This window comes from Xenopus laevis, chromosome 8S, assembly GCF_017654675.1.
Source record: "Xenopus laevis strain J_2021 chromosome 8S, Xenopus_laevis_v10.1, whole genome shotgun sequence".
In the NCBI taxonomy this organism is placed as follows: Eukaryota; Metazoa; Chordata; class Amphibia; order Anura; family Pipidae; genus Xenopus; species Xenopus laevis.
Genome location: NC_054386.1, coordinates 9,318,674 through 9,331,465, shown reverse-complemented (window position 1 = coordinate 9,331,465; position 12,792 = coordinate 9,318,674). Strand labels below are relative to the sequence as shown.

General features: G+C 40.9%; 1 protein-coding gene across 3 annotated transcripts in view; it reads right to left on the bottom strand.

The window, feature by feature from the left end:
* Nucleotides 1-12,792, bottom strand: part of jag2.S (jagged 2 S homeolog) — an 83,358-nt gene that overhangs the window by 30,989 nt on the left and 39,577 nt on the right. For all 3 annotated transcript variants that reach the window (XM_018232298.2, XM_018232299.2, XM_041574735.1), the window contains 5 exons: nucleotides 10,578-10,829; nucleotides 10,222-10,282; nucleotides 3,417-3,547; nucleotides 1,173-1,292; nucleotides 325-438 (listed from right to left, as the gene is read on the bottom strand). In XM_018232298.2, the coding sequence (XP_018087787.1) occupies nucleotides 325-438; nucleotides 1,173-1,292; nucleotides 3,417-3,547; nucleotides 10,222-10,282; nucleotides 10,578-10,829 (678 nt within the window). The remainder of the gene's footprint in view (nucleotides 1-324; nucleotides 439-1,172; nucleotides 1,293-3,416; nucleotides 3,548-10,221; nucleotides 10,283-10,577; nucleotides 10,830-12,792) is intronic.

The window sequence follows — 12,792 nt, the reverse complement described above, 5'->3', positions numbered from 1 at the left end:
CAGTACAATTATATTCATTTGGGTAAGGGACATGTGCCTAACTTATATACATGGTAGGAAAATGTAGGCTTTACATGTCCTTTAATTTATTGTTGTGATGTATAGTGCTGAATTCTTAAGTAGCACCATATAAATAAAAATATACATACAAGAACAAAGAAACTAGAACTTGTTGTCCAGAAACATCTAGAGAGTCATAGACTGCAGATCCTGCTCTACATGGCCATAAGAGATAGGGATAATCTTGTATGTAACACTATCAATAAGATATTATGCATATCATACATCTAAGCACTGAATAAGAGTAGAAAATTTTAAACATACCAACTGCACAAGTTGGTCCAGTCCACCCTGGTGGACAGTGACACTCAAACCCAGAAGGCACCTCATGGCAGACTCCATCATTGGCGCAAGGGTTGGAAGCACAGGCATGTTCAGCTTAAACACCAAACAAAAAATTATTTAATGGGAAATCAGACCGAAGAAACAACAACAATGCTGTTACATAGAGATTTATTAGGTCACATTAACAAAAAGATTTAAACAGTTTAAAGGAGAAATAAACCCTTAATCAAAAACCCTACCCTACATAGACACCTCCCCAGCATAGCTGCACCCCCCAGGCAAAGGCACCAAACTCTTTACTTACCCCTTTGTGCAGATTCTGTCCAACAGAGTTCACGGCAGCCATCTTTTCCTTAATCTTCGGAATGAGAGCAGCAAAGCGGCGCAGTTGGTGAGATTGTCTGTTGCGCGACAACTGCACATGCGCTGAAACTCATGAAAATTTCTGAATCGCCGGTCTCATTCGGAAGATTACCGTAGCTGCTGAAGTTGGCGCCCGTGAACTGTGTTGGGCAGAATCTGCAACGAGGGGTAAGTAAAAACTTAGGGGCATTTGCCCAGGGGGGCAACTAGGCTGGGGGGTTCGTGCCAGGTATGTAAGAAAGGGATTTATAGAGAAAGTAGACCCCCTGGTCTGCCGCCCAAGTTAGAGTCCTGTGCTGGTCCATTTTTTGGAACCCATACCAGACCCGTACCCGAAACCTGAAATCTGCAACTATACCCGACCCGGGTAAGATAGGGTTTTTTAACTTTACTGTTGACTTCTCCTTTAAGAGAGCTAAAATAAAAGAACCGGTATGCATAAAAAACAATATAAATTCTTATACCTATTTCACAGTTCTGTCCAGAGTAGCCATCAGGGCAAGCACAGTAGTATTTATCTGGCTCAGTGTTCATGCAAGTCCCTCCATTTAAACATGGATGGTGTGTTCCACAGTAGTTCAGATCTAAAAATAAAAATTCAGGAGACATTTGTAAAAGCATCCAAGGCTATCTTTCAACTGTCAGCCGGCAGACAACAGGCAGCCATCACCTTCCTGCTTTTAAACTTGCTCTAGTTACTCCAAGCTGACCTAAAGGTTTCATCACTAGCTGCTCCGTCACTCTATTCTTTTTATGTGTGTGAACAAAAAAGAAACAGCAAATGATAATAGGGGGCGAGGAAAGGCTGACAAATGCTTCACATTTTCCTCACATGTGAAACAGCTCCTTTAAAGTTCCTTTGCCAAAGACACAAAGCAAAGGCTGGAGAATGCCAACATCAGAAAAGATTCCTGGTTTATGGCAGTTTATAGTGGGAGCTTAGTCTAGGAGTTTAGAATTTAAAAGAGTGGTTAGGGATCAGTTATTATGTGGTTTGGACAGAATGCTCATGCTGTGTATAAGGATAAAACTAACTCAAAGCTGAGGGCACCCAAGAGAATAAGAGAGACACTTATAAGTACATTATTTTCTTTCAAAAAGAAGTACTGCAATTACTAAGAAATCACCATTCATAATATACATTGCATATTTAAAATATATACGCCACAAAAACATAACTTAAGCTTTTTGAAAAGTAAACATAATTTCAAGCAACTTTGCAATATACATCAATTAAAAAAATATGCAGACTTTTCATGATTTTTAATGGTTTCTGACAGTTCCCTAAAGGTGGCCATACACGGATAGATCCGCTCGTTTGGCGATGTCGCCAAACGAGCGGATCTCCCTCCGATATGCCCACCTTGAGGTGGGCAATATCGGGCTGATCCGATCGTGGGCCCTAGGGCCCAACGATCGGATCCTAGCGTTCGCCAAACGGGCGGTCGGATCGCGGGACCGCATCAATGAACAGATGCGGCCGCGATCCGACGGGATTTTTAACCCCATCCGATCGAGATCTGGCCGACTTTCGGCCAGATCTCGATCGGGGAAGCCCGTCGGGGGCCCCCATACACGGGCCAATAAGCTGCCGACTTGGTCTGTCGGCAGCTTTTATCGGCCCGTGTATGGCCACCTTACGCCTAGCCCCCTGCTCTCCTGCTGATCTTTCTGACTACTTTGCTGAGCTGGCTGACTACTGTTACTTTGTATCAACAGCCATCTGTCCTCAGCCTGCATCCTCCAAACCCCACAATTCCTTGCACACGTGATTTCAATAAGGAAAGGAACATCACAGTGCAATGCATTGTGGGTTATGTAGTTCCTGCATGCTGTCTGTAAGCTGTGGAGAAGTTGTTACAATTTGTAACATCAGTGTTTAGTCCCTCCTTCCCTGCCAGGATTTCAAATGATGCAGAAAGAAAAGAACTGTTAAACAGCTGGATTTCAGCATAGAAAATGGCATTTATTCATACTTTTTGAAAGAAACGGGTAACTTTGATGGGTATATTAGGTTTCTGTGTTATGTGGGCCTCTTTATCAAATTTTGGTTTGGAAGCCGGAGTTCCCCTTTAAGGATAACTAAAAAGTGTCAAAAGATATGTCCACCCATAGATTCTTTGGGAACCTGTATTATTTATGTATTTAAAAAAAAATGGAAAAATATAAATGGACTTAATTATTTCTTATATGTTTTAATATTTAGATCAGCAAGTGTATTTAGTAGCAGAGAATGCACATTTTCTCCCTGGGACACACAGCTTGAAGGTCAATTAGGGTGAGATTTGGGCTCATCATTTATTTATTTTCCTTGACATTCTTAAAACAATAGCAAAAATTGGTTGATTGATTGCAGATCTATGAAAGCATTGCTGCTTATTATGCTACATGGGCCCAGACTGAATTATGGAGCTAAAAAGGGAGGCCTGAATCAAATATCTGAAAACCACTAGTCTGTACTGGATTCGTACTCGAGACTTTGTATGCTCTGTATAAAAAGCCCACAACAAACCCTAAAATCTATTCACCTTCATTTTTTTTTTTTACAGAAAAAGAAAAAACCCCAGAGAAGCATTATTATAGTCATTAGCAAATAATGGATTCAGTAATGGAGCAATAATTATAGTCATTAACCAGCTTGGTTAACATTAAAAAAAACCAAACCATGTATTGCATAGTGTATTATATTAAAAGCAATCCAGGCATACCTTTGTTGCAAAGCAGGCCACCCCAATTAGTCTCGCACTTGCAGTCCCACGGCTCCTGGCAGCTGCCATGCACACAGCCAGGATAAGGGACGCATTCACTGCAGTACACCCCTTGCCAACCATAGTGACACCTTGAAAAGAAAAACGATGAAAACGTTAATTTCTGTGACTATACTGGTATAGGATCTAAACGCAGAAAAGGGGCCTTCCATAAGGAGGAGCCATGCCATAAGGTCCAGTTTCTTAACCATGGTCTCCTAAATGCTGTTCAACTATACAATTATGGGACCTGTTATCCAGAATGCTCGAGGCCTGGGGTTTTCCGGATAACGGATCCGTAATTTGTATCTTCATACCTTAAAGGAAAACTATACCCCCAAAACGAATACTTAAGCAACAGATAGTTTATATCAAATTAAGTGGCATATTAAGAATCTTATCAAACTGGAATATATATTTAAGTAAATATTGCCCTTTTACATCTCTTGCCTTGAACCACCATTTCAAGTCTGTGTGCTGCCTCAGAGATCACCTGACCAGAAATACTACAGCTCTAACTGTAACAGGAAGAAGTGTGGAAGCAAAAGACACAACTCTGTCTGTGACCTCACATGTATGGTTTTTTTGGTATGTTTGTGTGCACCGTGAATCATAATATCCCAGGGGGTTGTCCTTATTTTTTAAAATGGCAGATTTCTATTTAAACTTACCCAATGGCACATACTACTAAAAAAGCATATTATTATGAAAATGATTTATTTCCATGAAGCAGGGTTTTATATATGAGCTGTTTTATGCAATATATTTTTAGAGAGACCTACTTGTTTGAGGGGTATAGTTTTCCTTTAAGTCTACTAGAAAATCATGTAAACATTAAATAAACCCAATAGGCTGGTTTTGCTTCCAATAAGGGTGAATTATAACTTAGTTTGGATCAAGTACAAGGTATTGTTTCATTATAACAGAGAGAAAGGGAATTGTTTTTAAAAATGAGTCTATGGGGAATATTTATCAAAGAGTGAAGTTAGAGATCACCACAGTCCACTAGAGTGAGCGAAATTCCGCCACTCTCCCATTCATTGCTATAGAATTTTTAAAGTCATGCAGTAGAACCCCCATTTCACGTTTTCCAGGGGACCAGAAAAAATGGTGTAAAATCCAGGAAAATGTTAAATGGGGGTTCTACTGTATTTATCAACAGGTGAGCTTTTACCCATTGATAAATACTCTTTCAAAAATCCCAAAGAAGTGAATGGAGAGTGGCGGAATCTCCAACTTTGTTTTTTTTTTTATCCTTTTGACCAAAGAATACACACATACACAGTAAAAAACATGGGTTTAACACCCCCAATGACATTTCTTCTTTATACAGCAAAACCTCAATCCTGAGAGCCTGTGTAAGGCAACTGGTTCACATTATGCTTCAGAGCACCACTGGGCGAGGAACTGGTGAAAGGTTAGCCAATTTGTTGTTCTACAGCATGAAAGCATTATTTCAAGGTCTCTGGGTGGGTGAAGATGCAGCTGTCATGTCAATTTTCTCATATAGTTATTTTAGGAACCTTTTCCATACAATGAGTTTATTCATAGGAGTCATTTAAAAGAAGTGTTTTAACTGCATTGTAGGGGTGTGCATACACAGTAGTAGCATGCAAAAACATTCAATTCTCTAAATGCTACATTAAAATCTTAAGTGACATTTTTAATTCAAGGCACCAAAACTCAACACGGTTTTATGCTGGAATAAAGATTAAAAATAAAATAACTAAATACAGGTATAGGACCTGTTATGAGGAATGCTCGAGAATTGTAGATTTTTGGATAAAGTTTTTTTGTAATATGGATCGCCATTCTATTAAAAAAATAAATAAATAGACCGAAAGGGTTCATGACTCGAGGTGCTAATTTGTTAGGCACCATCCAGTGATTATAAACCAGTGCCCCTAATTATGCCAGCCCAGGGTATTGTAGCAAACCCCACAGTCACAAGAAGCCCGGACCACGGAGTCTGCTGCAGAATAGTCCCCCCTCCTGGATTTATTTAATACATCCCTGATTTCTTAAAGGAAAACTAAATCTTAACTAAAGTAGGTGTTGTACATTATGTTTTGTGCTTCTGTACCAGCCCAAGGCAACCATATCCCTTTAGGAGTAAAGATGTGTGTCTCCAAAGATGCCCCAGTAGCTCCCCATCTTCTTTTCTGCCGATTCACTGCACATGCTCTGTGCTGCTGTCACTTACTGGGCTTAGGGACCCACTCACAACATACATACACATAGAATAGAAATGTCACAATATAAGGCTGATTAGTAATTAATACAGATAATTACTACATGGCAGCACAGAAACCAGTGCAATTAGCATCAGAATTTAATAATTAGCCCTGTAGAATCAGTTTATTTTACAAGCCAACCTCATTTTCTGCTGGATAATTAGTGACGAGCCCTAAGCTTAGCTTCTCAACAGCTGCTCAGAGCCCACTGAGCATGTGAGTGTCACAGACACAGATGGTGACCCCCTGTGACAAGTTTGAAGTCCTGGATCATTGCTGCTATTGACAAGCTGAAACTTTAGGCTGGTGCAATAAATTCAGTATATAAAATATGGCAATTTTAGTCATATTCATATTTAGGGTTTAGTTCTCCTTTAAGGCTCAATTTTAATGCACGTCATTTAAAAAAAAATATAGGCAGAATCATTTCAGCCTAAAACTTTTTTCCCCAGAGGAAAGGTTTGTGAATTAAAGGGTTACTACATGTTAAACCAGCCAGCTCTACTATTATCTAGGAAGATTAAATGGCGACTTCCTGTATAGCAGGAAGTCTGGTTGCATCCATTTGTACAGGTGACAGGCTAGCGCTAAATTGGATTTCCTTATTACAATGCACACACATTTACATATATTTAGACTACTTGACGCACAGATACAGGATGTCTAAGGCTGTTCACTCGATTTCATCAAATATTCTGTGGTAAACAACTATTTAATACACAAAAGCCATGAATATCTTGTAATTTAAATGATATCCTTATAAACAGTGAGTACTGATATCATCAGTTATAAACAGTGAGTAGTGATGTCATTTCTGTCACATGACTCACTATACTTTGTGAATTATAATAAATAAAGTACCCCTGTTGCAAAATAGGAGGATATTCCAGCCTTCTGTCTTATGTTTTTATAATTTACAACAGGGGGTGCTTTACTCACTATATAAACTAGAATACTATACACATTTATTTATAAGGTTTGAAAGAAAAATGTGTGTGTAATTGGACCAGTGAAAAATTCAGGTATTCAGATTTTGCTATGCCATCTGCTATAATATATATTATCCCAGGTTGTTTTCATGCAAATCAGCAGCAGAGAAAGATGAAAGAGACCGGTCTATTTTTGCCTTTATTTTGTAACCCTGGTGTCTTTGTTCAACACATTAAAAGCACTCAAAGCAGATCGGTCTCGTCTATATTTTAAGCATGTACTTCCAGGTCAAGGCAAAAAGGTCGTGTCATGGCCAAAAGGCCAGCGTGTCCCCAAGAGGTTTATTTTTAAACAGGTTGACCTACAGCACATTTAACAGTTGTGCATTTGAGACAGAAACATGTTCTGCTCCTCTTGGACACACGCTGGTTAAGTACAAATGGCTAATATGCTCCCTAATGTACAACCACTAACAAGCAAATGGAAGTTGTAAAACCATAAAAAGTGTAGATTTTTAAGGTTATCTTTCACTTTAGGGCAGAGACACAAGTGGAGATTCAGGGAGATTTAGTTGCCCGGCAACAAAACGCCTCTTCTTCGTCAACTAATCTCCCTGAACTGCCTTCCCGCCAGCTAGAATCTAAATCGCCAGTGGTGAAGCCGCTCCGCTCCTTGTGAGGCAATTTTGAGCGACTTTGAAAAACGAAGCCCTCACAGTGCCATCCAGCCGGTGATTTAGATTGTCACCGTTGGGAAGGCAGTTCGGGGAGACTAGTCGCCCGAAGAAGAGGCGACTATGATAAGAAGAGGCGATTAGTTGCCTAGCTACAAATCTCCTCTTCTTCGGGTGACTAATCTCCCCGAACTTCCTTCACGCCAGCTAAGCCAATCTCCCAGAATCTCCACGTGTGTCTCTGCACTTAAAAGCTGGAGAATACAGTCAAAGCACAATGGAAATATAAATAAATAGCAGTTGCGTAGTCTAGATAATCTTATCCGGCTCCAAACGTCTATGCCTGAACCAAAGCAATTGTTATGTGGAGGATACATTGACCTTGCAAGGCATAAGAAAAGGCTCAGAGACAGCATTTCATGGAGGCACCTAAAACATTCTTTAAATTGCATCCGGAAGCAGCTGGCACCGTTAATACTGAGGTGGGGATGCAGTAGAGAATACAGCAGTCAAAAGAATAAATACAGAAGTCAAATATGGAGCATTTTTTTGCCCTTTGCAGCAGGGCATGCATATTGCACAGCCTCTTTATATGTAATTCCGTGTGTCTAAAAATGTATGCTACATTTCAATTTAAAAAAAAGTACATACTGTATTTATAAATGCATAGCCCCAAAAGTGTGTGTGTTGACAAAAGCATATATTTTTTCTACATGGTTGTATATATGTATGCGTTTCCCGCTTAAAGGACAACTATACCCCAAAATGAATACTTAAGCAACAAGGAGAACTAAACCCGCTTGCTAATAAAAACCCCTACAGTCCATAGTGCCCCTTCCCCACACAGGTGTTCAACACAAGTAAAAGCCCCTAAGCCGGTAATTACCCCTTGTTGCAGAGTCAGCACAGCAGAGCTCACCAGCGTCTTTCGGTGCTTCAGTAATCTTTGGTTCTTTTTCCAGTGCTTCTGTCATTTTCGTCACTTTTGGCGCATGCGAACCAGGAAAATGCTCCAACTGCGCATGCGCCGATTACTTACTGAAGATTATCGAAGAGCTGAAGATGGCCCCCGTGAGCTCCGCTGCACCGACTCTGCAACAAGGGGTAATTACCGGCTTAGGAGCATTTACTTATGTTAACACCTGTGCAGGGGGCGGGGACTATGATGGGGGTTTATTAGCAAGAGGGTTTAGTTCTCCTTTAAATCATAATGTGCCATATCAAATAATCTTACCAAAAATATTGCCTTTTTTTTACTGAGCCCCTGTATTATGATTTTCTCTGTGCTGCCTCAGATCACCTGACCAGAACTACTGCAATTTTAATTGTAACAGGAAGAAGCGTGGGAGTAAAAGAGAGAACTTTGTCCATTCACTGGCTCATGTGTCCGAACATGTGCCCTTGGTTTGTTTGTGCAATCGTAAGATCCCGGGGGGTGGCCCTGATTTCTTGCCAATTTTCCATGAAGTTTACCCAATGGCACATGCTACTAAAAATAGGGTATTATGAGAATCTGAATCCTAATTTGTATATGCAAATTAGGGGTGGGAAGGAGGAAGCATTTTTAACTTCGTTTTGTGACAAAAAGTCACACGATTACCCTCCCTGCCTCTAATTTGCATTTGCAAATTAAGATTTGGCTTGGCCGGGCAGAAGGACTCAGCCGAATCCTGCTGAAAAAGGCTGAATCCTGCACCGAATTTTGGAATCGGTGCTTCGCTAGTTAAAACAAAACCAGATTCTGCTACATGGTAAACTAGTAAAATGATGATGATTAGCTTAAAGGGATACTGTCATGGGAAAACATGTTTGTTTTTTTTTTAAACACATCAGTTAATAGTGCTACTCCAGCAGAATTCTGCACTGAAATCCAATTCTCAAAAGGGCAAACAAATTTTTTTTTTATATTCAGTTTTGAAATCTGACATGGGGCTAGACATATTGTCAGTTTCCCAGCTGTCCCCAGTCAGAGGTCCAAGCTTCATGTAAATAAACCATTTTCATAATAATACTCTTTTCTAGTAGTATGTGCCATTGGGTAATCATAAATAGAAAATTGCCATTTTAAAAAAATAAGAGCCGCCCCATGGGATCCTAGGATTCACGGTGCACACAAACAAACCATACAAGTTAGATTACATGAGCCAATTAACAGACGGAGTTCTGTCTTTTGCTTCCACACTTCTTCCTGTTACAGTTAGAGCTGCAGTATTTCTGGTCAGGTGATCTCTGAGGCAGCACACAAACCATCACGAAACGGTGGATCAAGGCAGGAGATGTAAAAGGGCAATATTTACTTAAATATATAGACTAGTTTGGTAAGATTCTTTAATATTCCACAGATATAAACCGTCTTTTGCTTAAGTATTCATTTTAGGGATATAGTTTTCCTTTAAGTCGAAAATGTAATCTATAAAGGCTAGCATGTGAACAGATGTCTAACATAATAGCCAGAACACAACTTTGCAGTTCTTTAAACTGTTAGTTAGCGACTAGAAGGGGGGCAAATGGAACATAAATATGAATTAACCTGCTTTTGAATGCGAGCACGCAAGTCAGGATAAAAAGGAACGAGTTAAGCATCGTATCCAATTCCTATCAAACAACAGAAGTACTTGGTTCGGCTAAACGACGGCCTGAAATGGTACAGAAAATGGAAATTTGTGATGGTGGGCATGTGGAATATTAGAACCGGTAACAGAGCTGTAGTTGCAACTTGCAGTCCTAGGGACTGTTTTCATATTCTTAAACATTGAAACCCCAAATCAAGCTACCGCCAAAGAAGACAAATTATTTAGGATACATAAATGACAGATACCAGTCACTTCATGGGTTTATTTCTGAAAAAAAATAACCCAAGCACCAACCGATAGCATCAACAGAGCAACCAATAATTTGATATTGATAACGAATAAATGATAATACTTACTTGCATTCACCAGGTACTGTGCATCCACCATGAAGCAAGTCACACCCCTGCTTGCATATAGCTGTAAAACACATTAACATTGTTGGAGTAACTTATTGCAAACACAAGTTGGCTCATTTCACACAGTTGAATACTGATGCCAAACTGAGGTGTAAACAGTGAGGTTTGACCCCTGCTTCATGCTTGGTTCCCCAGACAGCTTCAAAATTTTGCAATGTCTTGTACTGGGGATTTTTATGGTTGACCGTCCATTTAAAAAACAAAAAAAGCTCTTTTACTTTGCCAAAGGTTGTGAAAGATTTATATACACGTGCAAATAGAAAACCTCAGTGGTGCAAAACTACATTAAAACATACCTTGTTTACACTCTGCTCCCATCCATCCTTCCATGCAGGCTTTGTTTCCATTACTATCACAAGTGTAATGACCAACAAAGTCATTTCTTGGTCTGCAGAACTTGTTGCACATTGAACCATAGTAATTCTCGTTGCATTTCACCCTGATCTTTACGTCAAATTGGGCAACATGTCCAGTTAATGGTAACAGGGTCCACTGGTCCTCAGGGCTTGTCACTCCAGCATAAGTAACTCGATCTATCAGGAGATCATCTAAATTAAAATATAAATATTATAAAATATTTTAGCCCGTGGCAAACTGTCATTTGCAAAAGATAGAGCAAGCTCTTGCACACGGGTGTTTTTTCTGTACTCCCCAGCGTTACGCTTTCTTCCGTTCAGCCGCAGGAGTAAACGCACTCAGTTATCGTCAAGGGGGCTTTACTCATACAGACGCATGTAAGCGCCAAACGCAGGTGGGAAGCAGCATGTTGCATTCCACCTGCGTTTGGCGCTTACATGCATCTATGCGAGTACAGCCCCCTTGAAAATAATTGACTGCATTTACTCCTGCACTCCCCTGCGGCTAAACGGAAGAAAGCGGAACGCAGGGAAGCAACGCCTGTGTGTAAGAGCCCTTAGTCATTATATAGTATTTACAAATTCCTGTTGAAATTTATGCCCAGTCATTTTTCCTACTTATTTTGCCAAGCCACAACTTTCACTAGCCTGATGGCTCAGGGGATGCTGGGTGTTCTCTTCCAGCAACAGTTACAGGGTTATAGATTTGATAATGACAAGTTTCTTAATTGTACAATTCAAAGTAGGAGTTCTTAAAGGGGAAGGAAACCTAGTTGGCGCAAAAAGCCTCCACCCTCCCTCCTCCCCCCTGGCCTACCCATCCCGCTGGGCAAATGCCCCTAACTTGTTAATTACCCTTCTGCGCAGGTCCAGTCCAGGGAGTTCACAGACGACATCTTCTTCCACGCGATCTTCTTCCTGCGTTGAACGGCGCATGCGCAGTAGGAGCATTTCGCCGGTACAATCTACTGCGCATGCGCCAAAAGTACTTTGTGACTTTTGGCGCATGCGCAGTAGATCCGTACCGGCGAAATGCTCCTACTGCGAATGTGCCAAAACGCCATTCTACGCAGGAAGAAGATCGCGTGGAAGAAGATGTCGTGCGTGAACTCCCTGGACTGGACCTGCGCAGAAGGGTAAGTAACAAGTTAGGGGCATTTGCCCAGCGGGACGGGTAGGCCAGGGGGGAGGAGGGAGGGTGGGCAACACACGGGAGGGTTTTTGCGCCAACTAGGTTTCCTTCCCCTTTAAGTGTAATTATTCTTCCGTCAGGGTGCTATGTATTGATGTGCGGGTCAGGGTTTCCCTGACCCGCACCCGACCCTTACCCACCCTGCTACGACCCGCGTCCACTTCCGGGGGTCCTTTTATAGACCCGTCGACTATAAAACCGGAACCCGGAAGTCGGATGCCGGCATTTTAAAAGGTGGCGGGCGGGGAGAGCAGGAGAAGAGCTCAACCCGCACCCGCGAGGAGCACTACGAGGTCGACCCAAACCCGCGGGTATCGGGTCGGCACGCACATCACTAGTGCTATGTATGTCCAGATTGCTACAACTAATAAGTACGTAAAAGTATTAAATAACTAAATTGTGATAAGCCAAGACAAAATGAGAGAGAAAATTGTGTTAACTGGAAAAAAAAAATTAAAAACTAGAAGCAAGTACAACTGGTAGCAGTTTATCTTTTTAAGGTTGTTTAAAAGACAAACCACACCTAGACGTGGACAGCAACAAATCACTACTGGAGGCACCAAAACTATTTCAAGTTCGCAATTAATGTAAAAAGGCAACAGGACATTTCCTAGTCAACAATATGAACAGGATGCAGGCGGCACAATCCATTCCTGCATTCTCAGACTATTTCATTTTGGGAAGAGGGTGGGAGGACACCCTTTTTAAAGGGGAACTCTGGCTTCCAAACCAAAATTCCATAAAGAGGCCTACATAACACAGAAACCCCTGATATACCCATGACAGTTCCCTGTTTCTTCAAAAACTATGAATAAATGCCATTTCTATGCTGAAATCCAGCTGTTTAACAGTTCTTCTCTTTCTGCATCATTTGAAAACCTGGCATCAGTTCTGACCTGAGCACGCAGTTAAAAAAAAAAAAAAAAAAGACCTAGGCTAGCTCAGTTGACTTATCACTTAGAA